Here is a 20,521-nt window from a genome sequence, read left to right as displayed (position 1 = left end):
CCTGAGTTGTCGTGCCCTATTCGAAGCTTTTCCAGGTCGCCCAAATCCACCGCCTCCACAGTGAACTCATTGATCATCCCCTGTTCAAACTTATTCTTATAGTTCTTACAAGCCTTAAGGTTGATTATCCCTGTGAGTGACATGAACATCTTTAATCAAGATTGGTATCATTGAGTCAAAAACATACAGCAGGAAGCTGCCTCAACAATGCCAGGATGCTGGTGAGTTATCGTACCTGTGTCGTCATTTTCTCCGAATAGGATAGCAAAGACGTTGGAATCAGTTCCAGCATACTTCTTCTCTCCGGTTTTTATTTTGATAGTATATGTAGTAGACATGGCTGCAAAATAAAAATTAAAGTCAGTACTTTAATCCTTTTCATCTTCACATTAATACATGAGTCCCTCTTTGCTCTTGTCTCCACCTGCATGTTTCACCAGCACTTAGATAAATACTTGAGCAGGGCTCCCTTTTATCTTGTCCCTCTACTAAGATATGAGCCAGCTTTGAAACTGTGTTACATTTCTGCTCGAGCCCCAGAGTGGCGGCTGTCCCCTCCTCATCCTCATCCTTCCTCATGAAGGCCTCGTCCACAGGAACTAGCTCTCTTGCTATCTGTCCATCGTCCTCATCCACTGCCAGCCAGCGGTTACAAGGGAAATAGTAGCTATAGACCCAAGAAAGACTCTGATCAGCACTCAACATGTTATCAAATCACTATCAATTGTATAATTACACAAAACTATTGCTCTTTAAAGCGTACAGTGAGATCTTTCCCTGTGATAACTGAATAATTGAACAAAACCATGCAAACTGTATGTTGGTTTCACCTACGTTGTATCATCCTTTGTGTCCACTATCTCAACACGATCCAGGTACCAAGTTGAATAAGACTGAGAATTGTCATGACGGATCCGTAGCTTCTTCAGAGGACCCAGATCAACAGCTGTCACAATGAAAACATCCTCCTGCAAAATACAGCAACCAGAGATTTTTATGGCATTTAAAAAAAAATATGTAAAACTATAATATACTAAGAGTTTTATTGCGTACTTATTACTGAAATGAGTACAGTATGTGTGGCTGTTTTTGTAAACAAACATTCCCTCCACCGAAGGGAGGCTATTGTTGCTTTGGATCTGTGGACATGAGCCAGGTGTAATGTAGAGATTAATAATTCACAGGTTTGGATTAAGTCATCAGTAATAGTAGGACAGGTTCACTGACACTAGGACTAGGACTCCTCATAGCTCCTCTCAGTCACAGCTGGCTTGCCTACAGGAGAGTTTGTAATCCCACCAGAATACACTCCCACCCACACCTTGGTGCAGGGCTCATGTTGCTTGAGTCTTTGACTAGCTGCTGGTTAATATTCAGCAGGATACCCTCCCAGGAAACAGGGCAAAATTGTATAGCCCTAATTAAATATTTTGTTTACATTTGAGATCCAGGCTCAAACTAACATTTCTACCCTTCTCAACTGGGAAATGACTCCATTGCTAGTTGCTTTTTTATGCTTGTGATTTATGGATACAAGTTAATGAAGAATAATTGGAAAAATGTGAGCCAGTCTAATATAAATATGTGTGTGTTTTGCCTTTTTTATGAACCATAGTGGAACATTTTTCCCAGGATGTTTTCACATTGCTGTTTACATTAATTAATAAAACAATCTAATTCATTGTTTGCCTTTCTTTTATCTTTAGCTGATTTAAAAGTAAAAAAAAAAAGTAGTAGTTCTCTCATACCTGCCCCCGCTCAAATTTGTTGAGGTTGTCAGAGTTCTTTAGATTGCGCTCTCCGGTGTCTCCGTTTTCTCCATAAATATTAATGAAGACATTGGCATCGGTCCCAGCACCCAGCGTGTCACCAGTGAAGACGCACACTTCATAGGTGTTCACTGTCAGACAATGTAGTACAATATATAAATGTGTGAAAGAATATTGAGTTCATGCAACAGTAAATTAAGTGGCATATGAGTAATTCAGCTTTCCTGAATTAATCCGTGCATAAATAGCAGCTCCACAGACCTGTGGGTGGTTGTTTAATCTATCCATCCATCCATCTTCGTCCGCTTATCTGGTAGTTGGTCGCGGGGGTAGCAGCTCCAGCAGGGGACCCCAAATTTCCCTTTCCCGAGCCACATTAACCAGCTCCGACTGGGGGATCCCGAGGGGTTCCCAGGCCAGGTTGAAGATATAATCCCTCCACCTAGTCCTGGGTCTTCCCCGAGGCCTCCTCCCAGCTGGACGTACCTGGAACACCTCCCTAGGGAGGTGCCCAGGGGGCATCCTTACCAGATGCCCGAACCACCTCAACTGGCTCCTTTCGACGCGAAGGAGCAGCGGCTCTACTCCGAGCTCCTCACGGATGACTGAACTTCTCACCCTATCTCTAAGGGAGACGCCAGCCACCCTCCTGAGGAAACCCATTTTGGCCGCTTGTACCCTGGATCTTGTTCTTTCGGTCATGACCCAGCCTTCATGACCATAGGTGAGGGTAGGAACGAAAACTGACCGGTAGATTGAGAGCTTTGCCTTCTGGCTCAGCTCTCTTTTCGTCACAACGGTGCGATAAATTGAATGTAATACCGCAATACCGATTCTCCGACCAATCTCCCGCTCCATTGTCCCCTCACTCGCTCCAAGACCCCACGGTACTTGAACTCCTTCACTTGGGGTAAGGACTCATTCCCTACCTGGAGAAGGCACTCCATCGGTTTCCTGCTGAGAACCATGGCCTCCGATTTAGAGGTGCCAACTCTCACCTGAAACGAGTCTGACTTACTGCCGAGAACCCGGACACAGCTCTCGCTTTGGTCGTACAGAGATTGGATGGCCCTGAGAAGGGACCCCCTCACCCCATACTCCCGCAGCACCTCCCACAGTATCTCCAAGGGGGACCCGGTCATACGGCTTCTCCAGATCCACAAAACACATGTAGAGCGGTTGGGCATACTCCCAGGCTCCCTCCAGGATCCTTGCGAGAGTAAAGATCTGGTCCGTTGTTCCACGACCAGGACGGGATCCGCATTGTTCCTCTTCAACCTGACGTTCGACTATCGACCGAACCCTCCTTTCCAGCACCTTGGAGTATACTTTACCCGGGGAGGCTGAGAAGTGTGATACCCCTGTAATTGGCACACACCCTCTGGTCCCCCTTTTTGAAAAGGGGAACCACCACCCCGGTCTGCCACTCCTTAGGCACCGTCCCAGACTTCCACGCAATGTTGAAGAGGCATGTCAACCAAGACAACCCCTCCACACCCAGAGCTTTAAGCATTTCTGGACGGATCTCATCAATCCCTGGGGCTTTGCCACTGTGGAGTTGTTTAACTACCTCAGCAACTTCCACCAGGGAAATTGACGACAATCCCCCATCATCCTCCAGCTCTGCCTCTACCATAGAGGGCGTATTAGTCGGATTTAGGAGTTCCTCAAAGTGCTCCTTCCACCGCCCTATTACCTCCTCAGTTGAGGTCAACAGCGTCCCATCCTTACTGTACACAGCTTGGATGGTTCCCCGCTTCCTCCTCCTGAGGTGGCGAACGGTTTTCCAGAAGCACCTTGGTGCCCACCGAAAGTCCTTCTCCATGTCTTCTCCGAACTTCTCCCACACCTGCTGCTTTGCCTCTTTCACGGCAGAGGCTGCAGCCCTTCGGTACCTTGCAACTGCCTCCGGAGTCCTCTGGGATAACATATCCCGGAAAGACTCCTTCTTCAGTCGGACGGCTTCCCTGACCACCGGTGTCCACCACGGTGTTCGTGGGTTACCGCCCCTTGAGGCACCTAAGACCCTAAGACCACAGCTCCTCGCCGCAGCTTCAGCAATGGAAACTTTGAACATTGTCCACTCGGGTTCAATACCCCCAGCCTCCACAGGGATGCACGAAAAGCGCCGCCGGAGGTGTGAGTTGAAAGTCTGTCGGACAGGGGCCTCCTCCAGATGTTCCCAATTTACCCGCACTACCCTTTTGGGCTTACCAGGTCTGTCCAGAGTCTTCCCCCACCCCCTGACCCAACTCACCACCAGATGGTGATCGGTTGACAGCTCCGCCCCTCTCTTCACCCGAGTGTCCAAAACATACGGCCTCAGATCAGATGAAACGATTATAAAATTGATCAATGACCTTTGGTCTAGGATGCTCTGGTACCAAGTACACTTATGAGCATCACTATGTTCGAACATGGTGTTCGTTATAGACAATCCATGACTAGCACAGAAGTCCAACAACAAACAACCACTCTGGTTTAGATCAGGGAGGCCGTTCCTCCCAATCACGCCTTTCCATGTGTCTCCATCATTGCCCACATGACGCGTTGAAGTCCCCCAGCAGAACTATGGAGTCCCCCACTGGAGCCCCATGCAGGACTCAACTCAAGGTCTTCAAGAAGGCCGAATTCTCCGAACTCTTGTTTGGTGCATATGCACAAACAACAGTCAGAGTTTCCCCCCCCCACAAACCGCAGGCGTAGGGAGGCGACCCTTTCGTCCACCGGGGTAAACTCCAGTGTAGCGGCGCTCAGCCGGGGGCTTATGAGTATCCCCACACCCGCCCAGAGCCTCACAACCTGGGCAACTCCGGAGAAGAAAAGAGTCCAAACCCCTATCCAGGAGTATGGTTCCAGAAACCGAGACTGTGCGTAGAGGGTAAGCCCCACCCGATCTAACCGGTAGCGCTCCACCTCCCGCACAAGTTCCGGCTCCTTCCCCCACAGAGAGGTGATATTCCACGTCCCCAGAGCCAGCGTCTGCTGCCCGGGTCTGGTCCGTCGAGGCCCCTGACCTTCACTGCCACCTGTGTGGCAGCGCACCCGACCCCAGCGGTTCCTCCCACAGGTGGTGGGCCCATGGGACGGTTGTTTAATCTAGTCTAAGTGATTTTGGGGCATTTTCCATTGAGTACAGGGAGTGACTGAGTTGTTTTTGTTTTGTGTTACTTTGCCAGTTCTGTGGCTGCTCAGCTGCCAGGGAAGTTAAATATGAATCAAAATGTTTGAAGCCCTCTGCTTGACACTCAGACGTTCAACACTTCTCTCTCTGAAATCCAACATTACACTTGATTATATTTCTTTCGTACCTTCTAGGTCCTCTGCATCCTGAGGCAGCAGCTCCACCACCAGCTCGCCGTCCTCCTCTCCCCCGGCCAGCCAGCGCGAACAGGGGAAATGATAATTCAGCACCACCTCCTGCATCTCCTCTCCTCCCTCCTCCTCCTCATCATCTTCCTTCTTTTTCTTCTTCTTTTTCTTGTCCTCCTTTTTCTTCTCCTTGGGCACCAAGGCCATGATTAGATGTTTTACGTCCACTGTCTCCAGGAACCAGCCAGATCCGATCCCTGAGCCATCATGACTGATGCGGATCTTAAAAACCTTCCCCACATCTTTGGCCTCTATCTGGGGAACAGTTGCAATGTTTCAACTCAAAGCAACATCTAGCTATGAATACTTTTCTTTGGCACTGCGCTTATTATAGATATTTCAGCATGAAATCCACAATCTGATACCTTAAATATTTCTGTGGTGTTTCGCTCAAAGTTGTTGGATCTGCTTCCGAGTGTGATGACCTCTGTCTTCCCCTTGTCCCCGTAGATCTGGATAAACACTCTGGCGTTGGTGCCAGCAAACATCACATCTCCAGTCACTACTGTTACCTCATAGTTAATCACTGGAAAATACACATTGACACAGGTCAAAGGACACACAAATGATTTTAACCAATATAAAAAATAACAGCACACATTTGGGCAATATTCCTTGGGAAAATGTGACTAAGGTAGAGTAGTTTTTAATATAATGCTTACATTTTATATTTTACCATTAAAATGACACCTAGATCTTAAAATGCAGTATTGATGTAATTTGCTACATGACCAGAAAACTACAGTGTTAAGACACAGGACCAATTACAAAGAGTGTCAACATGAATCGTGTGTGTGTGTGTGTGTGTGTGTGTGTGTGTGTGTGTGTGTTGCCTACATTGTTCCATGTCCAGGATCTCGCTTGGGTAGATCTCCACCTCTGTCTTGCCGTCAGCCTCCTTCTTGCTTAGCCAGCGATGACTGGGGAACATGTATTGCTTTCCCTGGACAGGAACCATAACCTGAACGCTGTCCAAGAACCAGCCAGCACGCATGCCTTCATTGGTATGGCCAATCATCAGACGGTTGATCTGGAATAAGATTAAATTGAAGACACTATTTAAATTTGATAAATAAAAGATATTACCGAACACATTTACTGAGTAGTCAGATAAAAACATGCTTATAAAATACATTTATATTTACATCATACACTTTCTATCTTCTTTTTAAAAAAAAATCATTTTATTTAACAAACGCAGCCTCATGCTTAGCCCCAGTGTAATGAAAAATCTGTATACTACTCATGATTGTTATTGTTCAGTCACTGTCTGCACATAGACTGATCACCCTTTTCATGCTGGGAACCCTATCTATGGAAGGCGGTTACAAATTTAGAAATGCAGAGTCCAAAGTTAAAATTGTATCTAGTCCCCCTATCGATGATAATCTTCTGTAATATAACTTCTGCAATATAATTGCCTAAAAGTAAATAAGCTGATATTTATCATGTGCACCTTGACAGCACATATTGTTAGCATGGGTCAGCCCACAATGGACGTAATCACTGACAGTGTGCCTTCGATAATCTTTTTTAATTGTTTTTATAGATTATTTTTAGGGCATTTTAGGCATTTATTTATAGGACAGCTGAAGTCATGAAAGGGGAGAGAGAGGGGGGAATAACATACAGCAAAGGGCCACAGGCCGAAGTCGAACCCGCGGCCGCTGTGTTGAGGAGTAAACCTCTATATATGGATGTGCGCTCCACCAGGTAAGCTACTCAGGCGCCCCGATAAATGATTTCTTAAGCGCCTGTATCTATCAACATCATAGTACATCATCATCATGTTTCTGCCTCTACTTTGTCACCTGTCCTATGTCAAAGGTTTCCACCGTGAAGATGTCAACGCGACCCGTCTCAAAGTAGTTCCCCAGGTCGTTGGCAGAGACCACCAGCATCATTGTACTGGTGTCGCCTTTCTCTCCGTAGAGCTTGACAAACACGTTAGAGTCAGAACTGCTCCCAGAGATGTTACCTGTCTTCACCGTGATGTGATAGCTAATGTCTGACACACACAGAGACACAAACATAAGTATCGGGTGGGGGGGAATTAAAATGTTAGAATAAAATTTGAGATTCCTCTAACTTACTGTAAAGACGCTGTCCATCTGAGAATGGCACTAACTCTCTGACAATCTGTCCGTCATCCTCGTTGCGGTCCAGCCACCTGCACAGCACATTCAACGAACAAACTCTCATATATAAAGTACACACACCCGTGGTTTTACCAACTACTCAGCACGTTTTTTTCTGTATTCACACCGAGACTAATGCACCTGTTGCAGGGGAACTCCACAGCGTCGGCCTCAGCCTGTCCCTCCTCTCTTACAATCACTTTATCGAGGAACCAGCCGCAGCCTCCACCTTTGCCATTGTGTCCAATCCTCACCCTGCGGATCTGCCCAATGGCTACTGCCTCCACTATAAACTCATCCAGCTGGAAAGACAAAAAAACGGTCAACATAATTTTTATACCTTTATGTGTCAAACTGAGGAATATGTGATGACGACCAATTGACAGATATTGCATATTTTTTGAATCAGCAGATAAAACAGAAAGAAACAAAAACCAAGAAGCATATGAAGAAGGAGAAGACAAATAATTAAGTTTTCCTTCCCGATATTTCACTAAGCTCGTGTACTGAATGTACCCACATTTCCTTTCTCAAACTTGTTGACGTTGTTTTTGCAGTTGACCAGCTCCCGATTTCCGGTGTCTCCCTGATCTCCAATCAGATTTAGAAAAACAGTCGCATCTGTGCCACTGCCTCCGGTAGTCCCTGTGCAAACTGTCACTCTGTATTTGATCACTGCAGAACAAAGTAACATAATTAAATCTGATTTTACTTTCTTATTTATATTTGGCAAAGCCAATTCCTGTTGCTCATGATGCATACAGGTGCATATACATACCGGGCAGCGGCTCAGCGATGAGGTCTCCTGTGGCAGGTAGCTCCCTCACAACCTCGTTATCATCTTCATTTGTGTCCAGCCAGCGCTCACAAGGAAAGTTATACTTCTCCTTTGTCAATGTCTTCATCAAAGTTGCCTATTTGGAAAAATGCACTTTGATATGTGAGGGGCTGTCTGGATTATCAACTAATTCAAGTGTGTAAACACTGAACACTCAACGCAGAACAATCTTCGGAATTTCCTTCTTTATTTCTAAGGTACATAAAAAAGGAATTGTTTTGTTTGAATGAAATATTAAAAAATGAGATACTCTGTTATGCCTTTCCATGTCTTTTATGAACTGAGGATACTAAACTGTTTCATTATCCTCGTTTTCATGTTAACTAGCATATAATTAATACAGAATAGCAAAAATGTTACTTTATATATTAATACTGGCAGAATGTATCTGAGTAAATTACAAACTGAGCTAATTTAACTGATATGATGATAGAATTCCTCACCTTACTGAGATGCCATCCTGCAAAAGGATTTCTCTTCTCATGCCAGATACGGAGTTTGGTCAGTTTTCCAAAATCAGGCAGCTCAATCTGTAAAATCACATAAAAAGTTTCCTAAGAAGCCTCATTATCAGTTTGCTGATATTAATGTGTGTGGTATTAAAATAAGGGAAACTTACCATAAACCTATCCACCTGTCCCTGTTCAAAATTGTCTGTTTTGTTGTCCAGTCTGATCTCATCGCTCTTGCCCTTCTCTCCGTACACCTGGAAGGACATATCTGCATCGGTTCCTGCACCGGGGATGTCTGACGTCCAGATCCACAAGGACCAGGGGTGCTCTGAGGAGAACCAAACCAAACTAATGCAGTGCCCGTTTGGAGCGCATGCCTGTTCGGAACGGGCCGATTGTGTGGTTCCCAGTATTATTTTTTTTCACAACTTTATTGTGTAAATTCTCACAAACAACATGTGACAGAAAATGCAGTTATAAAATGCTTGGAAAAACTGGAAAACTACTCATCTGATGGTAAATGGTAAATGTACTGCATTTATATAGTGCATTTCTACCTTACTGGACAAAGCCCTTTACAATTTGCCTTTCAAATTGCCTCACCCATTCACATACACTGATGGTGGCGGAGCTGCAAGGCGAGACATAACGCACTACAGGAATACTCACTTTCCAAATTTGTGTGGACAGAAAAGAATTTAAGCTAATGCACAAATTCTGCTGTATACGTTTGTGGACCAGAAGAAAACAAATATACCGGTAGTACATACAAACTGCACTCATCATTTACCTTTCTTTAAAATAGATATTGGATACTTAAGTTCACAAGCAATAGGAAAAACAACTCATTAAAATTACAACGTAGAATGTAGACTGCCTGCTGAGTCATTATGCAAATGTATGATACATAGTTTGGAGTTTGGAATGGGGTTTTAAATATGTTTGCTCAGTGTTTCAGGAAATAAAACAAGTTAAAAAAAAATAGCCATGAATATTGACATTCAACTTACTCTTCTGTCTCTTCTGCCTGAGTGAGACCATCTCATAGAGCTCTCTCTCTATCAGCCCATCTCCCTCCTTCTCATCCAGCCATTTGCTGCATGGGAAAGTCTGCTCTATCCCTGTGAACGGACAGTACACCACCACCTGCGGAAAAAATTGAGTTAGCTGAATTAGCTCTCAGTAAATTGACAGATTGTAGCGTTCGTATGCGTGTGTGCATGTTCGATGTACCTTCTCGCAGTGCCACCCAGCACTGACTCCTTCATTGTTGTGGCCGATGGTGACTCTGCTGAGGGGACTGAGGAGCGCAGCAATCTCAACATTGAAGATGTCTGTCAGTCCCCGCTCAAACTTTCCACCCTCCAAAAACACCTGGATACAAATACATTTAAGAAAGGTTAAAGGAAACGGTGGTTCATCTACTGTAAGAAAGATGTACAACCCAGATGAGATTTCATCACATTCATACTCAGTGGTCTAAGATTCAATCGTTTTGGGTAGTACCATGCGATTTACTGGATTACTACTAGAACAAATATTACAACATTAAGTTAAAGGTCTTTATATACTCTGTTTCATGCAAATGAAAAATAACAACTACTTTTTTGTCTTTCTTTTTTTTTAAATAACAACTACTGTCGCAATAATTGTTTTTAAAATGAGGTACGAGTTGTCTGCTCTGTGTCGACGTTATCTTCTCATCACCTTGCCACTGTTCTTCATGCCTTTGGAGCCGTGCATCACAATGTGGATTTTGGAGTTGGTCCCAGAACCTCGGATGTTTCCTGTCACAATCTGGACGTTGTACACAATACCTAGTGGGTACAGTTACATGTCAGGCTATCATCTGCCAGTGGGTCACTATGGTCACGGGCCCCAAACTCCCCAAGGAGCTTAGCAGGAACCAGATCAACCAGATCTAAACATTGATAGTCTGACCCAAGAATTAATGATCCCACAGTGGACAGAAAACTGAATAAGAAAAACAGCAAATGGTCTGTTCCTTGGCAGTAGAATGTTGTCTTACAATCCTTTATGCTATATTTTTCAGACCAGGGAAGCGAATAATTGTTCCAAAATGAGGCAAATAATTCAAACAGCCAAGTGTTGAGTTCATTCTATCCTTGCCATGGTTGCATTCACTGACATTTATGCAGTCTTTCCAGGCTCATAAACATATTTCTCACCTGTGGGCTGGTTTCCCCCCACCAAAACGTCTCTCTGGATCTTCCCGTCATCCTCATCGATGGCAAACCAACGATTAATTGGAAATTCATACACTATTTTGTTTCCCATATCATCCAGAATAACCTGTATCAAAAGGAAAAATAAGAAAAATAGAAGGTAATCCCAGCCAATGTTCTTTTATAAAGAAAATTTTGATCACTAAGAAAGTTAATGTAGCAACCAACAGGTTGCCTTTATTGAAATTATAATTTATATTTATTATATAATTAATATAATATAATTAGGGCTGTCAAAATAACGCGTACATTTCGATTAATTAATCTGCGTTAAACAAAATAACGCAGATTAATCCATTCCATATTGACGTTTGACCCGGACCGTTCTAGCACCATTGGACTGTAAAATGAAGGAGGGAGACGAGAATGTGCTGCCTGGATCATTGATTGGAACATTTACTTGTAAAAATCTTCTTCCTGCCAACCCTGGCTACCGAAATCTGGTGCCACTGATATGTCTGCGCTTCTCTCTGATGCTCTGAAACACAAACACCGCTGCACATGACGCTAGTTAACACTATACTCGACAGCAGCTAACGTTAGCCTACCGCTAGCTAGTAGCTGGATTAAACACGGTTACAATGCTGACAGCTAACGCTAAACGGTGTAAAGTTTGACTGTATTTTACTGTAGAGGATTCAACACCGGGATGTAACAATCTGCAGCTGCAGTCGGAGAAACAACACAGACGGTGTGTTCAATGAAACTGGTAAACTACAGCTTCGTGGTGCATTTGAAGTTATTGTAAATGTCCTTTACCATCTGGTGGTTGTTTTTGTCGTTCAACAGCAATTTACTAGTGAAATAAGTTATTGTTATTGTTATACATTATTATTAAATCATTTAATTTTGACCATATGGCCTTAGCAATAAACAAGCCGTTCTTTAATGTCACCAACTGTTGTTTAGTGCCCTTTTCTTTTTTCTTTTCTTTTTTTACTTTCTTAAAAAGTATCAGTTCTGGCACCGTTAATTATGTATGCAATTAATTTCGATTAATTAATCACAGAGTATGTAATTAATTAGATTACATTTTTTAATCGATTGACAGCCCTAAATATAATACTATATATATATGTGTATATATATATTTCAAAGGGAATATAATATTATTTTACATACACTGACATCATTTGATTGATGTGTTGTCTTTAAATCCGATATTAAATGTATAAAATTGTATGAACTGTATAACTAATTAAAGATTGTTTCACTTAATAATTTACTAACATATCATATAGTATATAGCCTAAGCTTAAACATGTTTTAGCAGCAATGAAAATAGCAAAAGCAAGCTCAAATAATATTTTGCCCCAAATCCATGTGAACTTTTAATGGCAGCACAGGGGCAGGCCAAATAGAATATGATTCATTACTGATCTTTGGTGTCAGTCTGTGCTGCACCAACAAATCTACTGACTTGTCTGTCTGTTTGCTGTAAGGCAATCCCTTAATGGGCCATGGTTTCCCTTTACACAGAGGGTAGAATGATGACATCGGTGTCCTGTGTGTGTGTGTGTGTGTGTGTGTGTGTGTGTGTGTGTGTGTGTGTGTGCTTCTGTTTAAACTAACTCATCTCTCAGTTGTGCATACGTTTGGAAGAGCATGGACACCAGACTCAGATGAGAAAACTGAGAGGAAATAAGAGGATCACATGTCTTAAGTACCTCTGCAGAGGCAGAACTGAGCAGAATGAGGTACAGTATGACTATGAGTTTTGTTTCAAGATAAGGTTCTGTAAAACCCATAAGTTACACATGATGACACAAATGAAATGAACACATTATTCTTTATTTATCTGTCTTAGTATAGTATAGTATAGTATAGATGAAGAATTAATGTCAGGCATTTTAAATTAATTAATTTAATTTCTAGCTTACTAAAGAAACAGTCCTGTAAATAATATGTTTGTTTCTTACCTTCTCCACAAACCATCCTGCTGAAGAGCCTTTGTTATTGTGGCCAATGGAGATCTTCCTCACTTTACCCAAGTTTGGTGCCTCAATGGTGAATTTGTCCTCTGTGCCTTTTTCAAAGTTATTTTTGTCACTGGCAAGTCGCCTTTCACCTTAAACAACAAAACAATTTGTGAATTCTATGAGATAAATCCTGATATAAACCCAACTTGAAAAGAATCGACTGGTATTCACTTTGGGAGAGAGTTCATTATGTAAGCACACATGTTACCTGTTCTGCTTTAATTTACCTGTGTCTCCAAATTCCCCAAAGATATTGATGAAGACATCTGCGTCTGTTCCACTGCCTTTTACATCCGCAGTGAAAACACTCACTATATACTTATTATCTGGAAAATAAAGACCAAAATCTTTAGAGAACAATTTAAAAATAAACTTTAACAAACCAGGGTTAGTTCCCGTGTGAAACCAAAGTCAACGGTCAGTTTTTGAAATTAACCGACTTTTACAGACCTTAGTCCATGATGCAGTTACGTCTTCATTTAAGTAGTTTTATGTGACTCATTTTAAACCAATCCCTCATGTTTTACTAACCCTAACTAAGCCTTATTTTTGTTGCCTAAACGTAACTAGTTCCATTTCATGACATTTACTACGTGTTTAAAACGGCGCTTGTTACGTTGAATAGAATGATCACATTCAAATTTCCACCGTGGTCACATGTTAAAACCAGCCACTGCGCGGCAGTAAATACAACAGTCATATATGTTGTTTTGGGATTCAATGACAATCGACCTACTCTGTCGTTTAGATATGAGGATTTGTTGCAGCAATAGCATGTTAAACTAGAGGAAATATGGATGCTTCAAATAACTAACTTTCTAAAAAAAAAAAAAGCAATTTGTTACATAATATTCTGAATATAAAGTGTATCACATATGCAGTACTTATACTCATATCTGTGTATACATACATTTTGGAAAGTCCATGGGGTCCATACTACCCAGCAGGTCTCTGATACAAAGGCAGTCTCCCTCCACCTTACTCAACCAGTTGTTACAAGCAAAGTAGAACCTCAGGTGAGGCCTGATCACATCCGTCACCACCACTCTTTCCAAGAACCAGCTGGCGTTCAGGCCGGTGTTGTCATGCTCAATCCTGAACACAAAATTTAGATAAATAAGTCTCACTCTTCTTGCAAACAAACTCAGGGGAGGAACTTTGGCCTAGGTTGAACTAAAAGCTGATCTGTGCTGTACTGAAAAACAGTCTGGCTCAGGGATAAAATGTCTAACCTAGAGTCTAACATACCGTATCTTTTGCAAAGGTCCAATATTGTGAGTTCGTATTCTGAACACATCAGTTTTGCCTTTTTCGAATGCTGTGCGGTTCCTGAAATCACAAAATGGTAAGAGTTTGAGAACCAACCTGAATATCAGCATCTTTTCACTCATTAAACTCTCAACTACAAAATAAATCCAAACAAGTAAAACAGGAAAGTTTTAAGTAAATCTAGAAAAATAAAATATTCCACATGCATAATTCATAACGCAACATAAAAGCCTGTCACATTTTTTGGGAAATTCAGGCAGCAAATCAAGTCATGCAAACGGATTGAAAACCAAAATCACAGCACACGGTCCGTCGTATGAGCAGCCATTCTTTCACAACCACCACCATCACTGCATTAAGAAATAAATACCTCTTTTCTGTGCTGTTAAAGTGGAGAAGAAAATACACAGTTTTAATTTAAGTACCATAATCAACTCATTCAACTATGGGATCTGAGGCTAGAGCAGCGTGATTAATTCAAATTAAATCTTAGTTTTTCATTTGAAAACAGATGACCTTACATCTAAATTCCAGTTATCTTTGAAAAGGACTTACTTGCTAGCCAGGTGGATTTTGGGAGTGATGCCATGTTCCCCGAACAGAATGACAAACACATTTGCGTCAGTTCCTGCTCCATTCTCATTGCCAGTGACAGTCACCACCTCATATACTGCAGGGTTTAGTGACAGAATACAAATAGAGGTGTGTTTTAGAAAGCAGACGCAAAGCATAAATACAGCAGGAGAACGTGCAATACAAGGGGAATGTTGGGCAGTATGGTAAGATACAGTAGTAAACATCTACAGTAGGGGGATATACAGTTTACAGCTATAATCTGTGTCTGCATGTTTGTGCATGTTGTAATATTTCTATCCTCTTTTTAAAACTCCTCAGAAAAAGGATTTTGTTGTGAAGTCATGTTACTCCACTATGAGAGTGACATGACTTTGTCCAGTGAAGGCCCTGCACAATAAAAAGTAAGAGTTAGTATCATGGGTTGTTAAGGAACTTATTTATGGGTCGGCCGCAGAAGAAGTTTTTTTATAGCTCTTGTGTAGGTTATTAATGAGTTAATGTAAAAAGGCCTAATAAATTAATCAAACTAAAAATAAAACGGCCTTAAATTTGACTCAAACCATCAAATTCTACTATAATTTCTAAATCAAATTAACAAAAACTAAGGCAACTCACATACTTTTTTCTTGCATAATGGCAAACACTATGACTCTCTGAATATATACCCTCAAACCCTTAAATAAGATATGTTGATAATAATGTACTTTCTAAGTTTCTTTAGGAAAAACGAATGCATTCTCTCTTCCATTAAACACATACTGTAACTAAACATTGAGGGATTTAGCAAAAGGAGAAAATACAGTATGTTTCTAGTCTGATAAACAAAATTAGTAGAATAGGTTTAGTTTGAATTGCCTTGATTCCACTGTGATGAAATATTTGGAAAAGGGCTGATATTTAAAGGTCCCACATTATGCATATTTTCAGGTTCATACTTGTATTTTGGGTTTCTGCAAGAACATGGATGCATGCTTACAACATAAAACACATTTTTCTCATACTGTCTGTCTGAATACCTCTGTCTGAAACGCTGTTTTAGCGCCTGTCTCCTTTAAGCTTTAGTGCGTAACTTTTTTATATTAATGAATGTACTTTACATTCAAGCCATTGCCAAATGAGTTGCTACAAAGCTAATTAAGACTTTTAGCTCCACAAAACTCTCTCTGTATTTCTCAGTATGGCTATGTTTAGAAAATGGTGTCATCCGGCGACTTTCGCGAAAAATCGAGCAAAGATAATTACCTCTTCTGAAGAGTCCATCATGTTTTTTTAATCCTCCGTGTCCTCCTTGGTTACAAGCAACAGCGTGGAGGAGGGGTGTTACGCGATGACGGAAGGCTTGTATCATGTGGATGCGCCGACGGTTTTGTTGTCATTACTTAGAATTCGTCATGGGGGAGACAGAAAACCTCACTTTCTCCAATATGGGACCTTTAAAGGTTAGTGTTGGGTTAGTGTATAGAGTGCATGTAGTCAGAGCGTTTTTCTGTGTTACTGCTAGAATGTAACGTAATGTGTGTGTGTGTGTGTGTGTGTGTGTGTGTGTGTGTGTGTGTGTGTGTGTGTGTGTGTGTGTGTGTGTGTGTGTGTGTGTGTGTGTGTGTGTGTGTGTATGTGTATATATGTATGTATGTGTGTGTGTGTGTGTGTGTGTGTGTGTGTGTGGAGCTCAGTTAAACATTCAGTATGGCTTTACATTGGGATTTTTAAATTCAACAGTGAGAGCCAAAAAGGAGCTTTAGAGCGCTATGAAGCCCCTCATTAGGATGTGAAACCACCCTGTGTACAGATAAGTGAGTGACAGGTGTCATATACAGTGGGGCAAAAAAGTATTTAGTCAGCCACCAATTGTGCAAGTTCTCCCACTTAAAAAGATGAGAGAGGCCTGCAATTTTCATCATAGGTACACTTCAACTCAAAAGGATTTTTAATGAATTTATTTGCAAATTCCTCGGGAAAATAAGTATTTGGTCACCTACAAACAAGCAAGATTTCTGGCTCTCACAGACCTGTAACTTCTTCTTTAAGAGGCTCCTCTGTCCTCCACTCGTTACCTGTATTAATGGCACCTGTTTGAACTTGTTATCAGTATAAAAGACACCTGTCCACAACCTCAAACAGTCACACTCCAAACTCCACTATGGCCAAGACCAAAGAGCTGTCAAAGGACACCAGAAACAAAATTGTAGACCTGCACCAGGCTGGGAAGACTGACTCTGCAATAGGTAAGCAGCTTGGTGTGAAGAAATCAACTGTGGGAAAAATTATAAGAAAATGGAAGACATACAAGACCACTAATAATCTCCCTCGATCCGGGGCTCCACGCAAGATCTCACCCCGTGGGGTCAAAATGATCACTAGAACGGTGAGCAAAAATCCCAGAACCACACGGGGGGACCTAGTGAATGACCTGCAGAGAGCTGGGACCAAAGTAACAAAGGCTACCATCAGTAACACACTACGCCGCCAGGGACTCAAATCCTGCAGTGCCAGACGTGTCCCCCTGCTTAAGCCAGTACATGTCCAGGCCCATCTGGAGTTTGCTAGAGAGCATTTGGATGATCCAGAAGAGGATTGGGAAAATGTCATATGGTCAGATGAAACCAAAATAGAACTTTTTGGTAAAAACTCAACTCGTCGTGTTTGGAGGGGAAAGAATGCTGAGTTGCATCCAAAGAACACCATACCTACTGTGAAGCATGGGGGTGGAAACATCATGCTTTGGGGCTGTTTTTCTGCAAAGGGACCAAGACGATTGATCCGTGTAAAGGAAAGAATGAATGGGGCCATGTATCGTGAGATTTTAAGTGAAAACCTCCTTCCATCAGCAAGGGCATTGAAGATGAAACGTGGTTGGGTCTTTCAGCATGACAATGATCCCAAACACACCGCCCGGGCAACGAAGGAGTGGCTTCGTAAGAAGCATTTCAAGGTCCTGGAGTGGCCTAGCCAGTCTCCAGATCTCAACCCCATAGAAAATCTTTGGAGGGAGTTGAAAGTTCGTGTTGCCCAGCGACAGCCCCAAAACATCACTGCTCTAGAGTAGATCTGCATGGAGGAATGGGCCAAAAATACCAGCAACAGTGTGTGAAAACCTTGTGAAGACTTACAGAAAACGTTTGACCTCTGTCATTGCCAACAAAGGGTATATAACAAAGTATTGAGATGAACTTTTGTTATTGACCAAATACTTATTTTCCACCATAATTTGCAAATAAATTCATTAAAAATCCTACAATGTGATTTTCTGGATCTCATAGTTGAAGTGTACCTATGATGAAAATTACAGGCCTCTCTCATCTTTTTAAGTGGGAGAACTTGCACAATTGGTGGCTGACAAAATACTTTTTTTCCCCACTGTAGCTGTAGGTTGAAGATAACATACTGACGACACATGTATGGTACTTCCCTCAGTGTAATGTTACAATAAACATCAAACCAAAGCATAATCCCATAATTGCAATTCACCTCTACTCTGGGTGCCAGGTGTCTTTCCCCAAACAGAACTTACATAAAATTGTCCTTGAATTAATGACATACTCACTATAGGGAGTATTTTAATTCCACAGCTTACCTTTTGTACATTTTACAGGTTGAGATAAAAAACTTTGCAATCACCTTTCTTTTTATGATACTCATCCTCGTAGTTCTCCACTTTTTCTGGCTCATAGTTGCGAAGCTCATTCTCATAGATTTCAACATAATTTTCAATCTTCTTCTTCTTTCCTTTTGTCTTCTTGGTGTCTTCATCACTATCTCTCTTTACCGAACCTTTCTTCTTCTTTTCTTTCTTTTTCTTTTTCCCTTCCTCTTCCTCCCCAGCTGAATGTTCTTCCTCTTTCTCCGAGTTCTTCTTGGATTTTTTATCCTTTGCTCCCATCTTGTTTTTGACTGAGGACTTCTTGGATCCTTTCTTAGTGGTCTCAATCACATCAGGTAGTTTTTCTCCTCTCCTTTTACTCTTGGAGTCATTGTTGTTATTCTCATTATCAGTATTCTGTGAGTTGTTGCTCAACTCATCCCCGCTTTTGGCTTTCTTCTTCTTCTTCTTGACCTTTTCTTTATCTCTCCCTTTTTTCTTGGTGCTCCTCACATCCGGCCCAGATGTATCAGAATTGGATCCTTCTTCATCGCAGTCTTTAAACGTCTTCTTCTTCAACCAGCATCCTCTGACTTACTCACCTGCTTACTTTTCTTCTTGGGCTTTGGTTCCTGATCCTCTGAGTCCTCGTCACCTACATATTTGGTTTCATCCTCTGTGCCCTGTCTTGTTTTTTCTTTTTTGTAGGCATCTTTAATTTATTTACTACCTAGTAACTGTAACCGATTCCCGTGTGTTCCGGTGAAACTTGATTAAACTGACCCAAGACTGCGCATGAGTGACCAGCTGGCAGGACCGGCCTGAGTAGAGCTCACAGACTGCTGTTTGGCAGGCGGCAGGGGAAGCCCTCTCTGCTGGTTATCCTGACCTGCAACAGCAGCAGATGTTCTGAGCTCATTCAAAATGATTATCTGCATGTTGTCACCTGACCAGAGGAAGAAGAGGTATTGCAGTAACTCTCTTTTATACAATTAAACTGCTTACAGCTATCTCCTTTAAAGTGGAACGTTATCACTGAAGATACTTCTTTATAGGTATAGTTGAGGAATGAACAGATTAACACAGCTGGCCTGGGCCTGCAGCTAAGCAGAACCCATGTGGATGATGATGCTGACGACATCCAAACAAGCCAATAATGAATGTAACATTGCTTTATGTTCGCCTATTTAATAAGTCATACTATGTACTATTTGTGAATTATATAAAGAGTTCATTTGCAAAAACAGATACCAGTTTTATTGATGTTAACTTGAGTAGCCTACACAGTATAAAACACAATTAATGAACATTTTGAAAGGAGATAATTTATCAAAACAACCCAACACCAGTTTGATATAAATTCCCAGTGTGCGTTTTTTGTCAATGAACCCTTCTTTTGTATAAGATAAAAGGTGAATTGAGCGACTTTAGGCCACTGCGAAGAAGACCAGCTGACACAACATTGACATTCCATTGAAGTAATCTTTCCAATCACCACTCACTCACCTTTTTTGCTCTGGGGAGCTCCACCACCAGAAAAATATCTGGGTTTTTGATGCTGGGGTTTTTTTTACCAGCTAGCTAGGCTGTGCTGTTTTAAGATAGCAGCATCACATTGTTAAGCAAGCTAACTGGTAGCTTAAACAGTGTGTAACGTTATTAGCTAGACCCATTTGTTACATCAGGACTTTGTACTCTCATGAGCACGAGACAAACTTCAAAGTCATTTTTGTGACTTTATAAATGTCTACTGCCTGCTGGGACTTATACTTTTTACCCAGCAAGTTGCAACATTGTCACGCACTGTGCTGCTGGCTGCTTGGCTCTGCTCCCTTCTCAAGACTCAACCAGAACAACAATGCCAGAACAGTGAGCGACTTAAGCACCTAAACAGTGGTGAGTACGATGAATTAACGTTACGTTTTTTGTTTACGTGGGCTTTTAGTGTTTGAGTACGATTGTGTATTTGATAACATTTGGTGAATAACACTGCCTCCTCGAGGCCATGTATATGAGCTATATTGTAGACACAATGTAAATGAACTGCTGCTTTTTTCATACTATTCAGAGCTTTTAATTAATTAGAAGTAGCAATACTAAAGTATAGAAATAGTCTGTTACAAGTAAAAGGCTTCCATTTAAAACTTTACATAAAAAGTACACAACTTTTGGCATCAAAATAAGTGCCTTAAGAAAAGGTATACAGCATGTAGCTTATGTATTATATGCTAATTGTTAATGCATTAATGTACATCACCTACCTTAATGTTGCCGCCAGTAAAGACTAATTTTAATTAGGCTA

General features: G+C 41.7%; 1 protein-coding gene across 2 annotated transcripts in view; it reads right to left on the bottom strand.

Annotated features, from left to right (window-relative positions):
• The window catches only part of loxhd1b (lipoxygenase homology PLAT domains 1b), a 29,487-nt gene extending 10,953 nt beyond the window's left edge, over nucleotides 1-18,534 (bottom strand). Inside the window, exons 1-26 of one of the 2 annotated variants that reach the window (XM_078249753.1) lie at nucleotides 18,258-18,534; nucleotides 14,619-14,733; nucleotides 14,434-14,445; nucleotides 14,043-14,123; nucleotides 13,705-13,889; nucleotides 13,022-13,120; nucleotides 12,735-12,883; nucleotides 10,759-10,882; nucleotides 10,277-10,386; nucleotides 9,803-9,943; nucleotides 9,580-9,715; nucleotides 8,737-8,897; nucleotides 8,561-8,647; nucleotides 8,058-8,193; nucleotides 7,800-7,954; nucleotides 7,421-7,581; nucleotides 7,235-7,311; nucleotides 6,953-7,149; nucleotides 5,979-6,171; nucleotides 5,507-5,667; nucleotides 5,081-5,396; nucleotides 1,749-1,900; nucleotides 835-968; nucleotides 522-667; nucleotides 236-340; nucleotides 2-130 (exon numbers count right to left, since the gene is read on the bottom strand). In XM_078249753.1, coding sequence (XP_078105879.1) covers nucleotides 2-130; nucleotides 236-340; nucleotides 522-667; nucleotides 835-968; nucleotides 1,749-1,900; nucleotides 5,081-5,396; nucleotides 5,507-5,667; nucleotides 5,979-6,171; nucleotides 6,953-7,149; nucleotides 7,235-7,311; nucleotides 7,421-7,581; nucleotides 7,800-7,954; nucleotides 8,058-8,193; nucleotides 8,561-8,647; nucleotides 8,737-8,897; nucleotides 9,580-9,715; nucleotides 9,803-9,943; nucleotides 10,277-10,386; nucleotides 10,759-10,882; nucleotides 12,735-12,883; nucleotides 13,022-13,120; nucleotides 13,705-13,889; nucleotides 14,043-14,123; nucleotides 14,434-14,445; nucleotides 14,619-14,733; nucleotides 18,258-18,519 — 3,724 coding nt within the window. In that variant the 5' untranslated portion in view covers nucleotides 18,520-18,534. The remainder of the gene's footprint in view (nucleotide 1; nucleotides 131-235; nucleotides 341-521; nucleotides 668-834; nucleotides 969-1,748; nucleotides 1,901-5,080; nucleotides 5,397-5,506; nucleotides 5,668-5,978; nucleotides 6,172-6,952; nucleotides 7,150-7,234; nucleotides 7,312-7,420; nucleotides 7,582-7,799; nucleotides 7,955-8,057; nucleotides 8,194-8,560; nucleotides 8,648-8,736; nucleotides 8,898-9,579; nucleotides 9,716-9,802; nucleotides 9,944-10,276; nucleotides 10,387-10,758; nucleotides 10,883-12,734; nucleotides 12,884-13,021; nucleotides 13,121-13,704; nucleotides 13,890-14,042; nucleotides 14,124-14,433; nucleotides 14,446-14,618; nucleotides 14,734-18,257) is intronic. The other variant, XM_078249754.1, reaches the window with a different exon arrangement.
• Nucleotides 18,535-20,521: the final 1,987 nt, after the last annotated feature.

This window comes from Sander vitreus, chromosome 5, assembly GCF_031162955.1.
Source record: "Sander vitreus isolate 19-12246 chromosome 5, sanVit1, whole genome shotgun sequence".
Lineage (NCBI taxonomy): Eukaryota > Metazoa > Chordata > Actinopteri > Perciformes > Percidae > Sander > Sander vitreus.
This window is presented reverse-complemented; position numbering and strand designations above follow the sequence as displayed.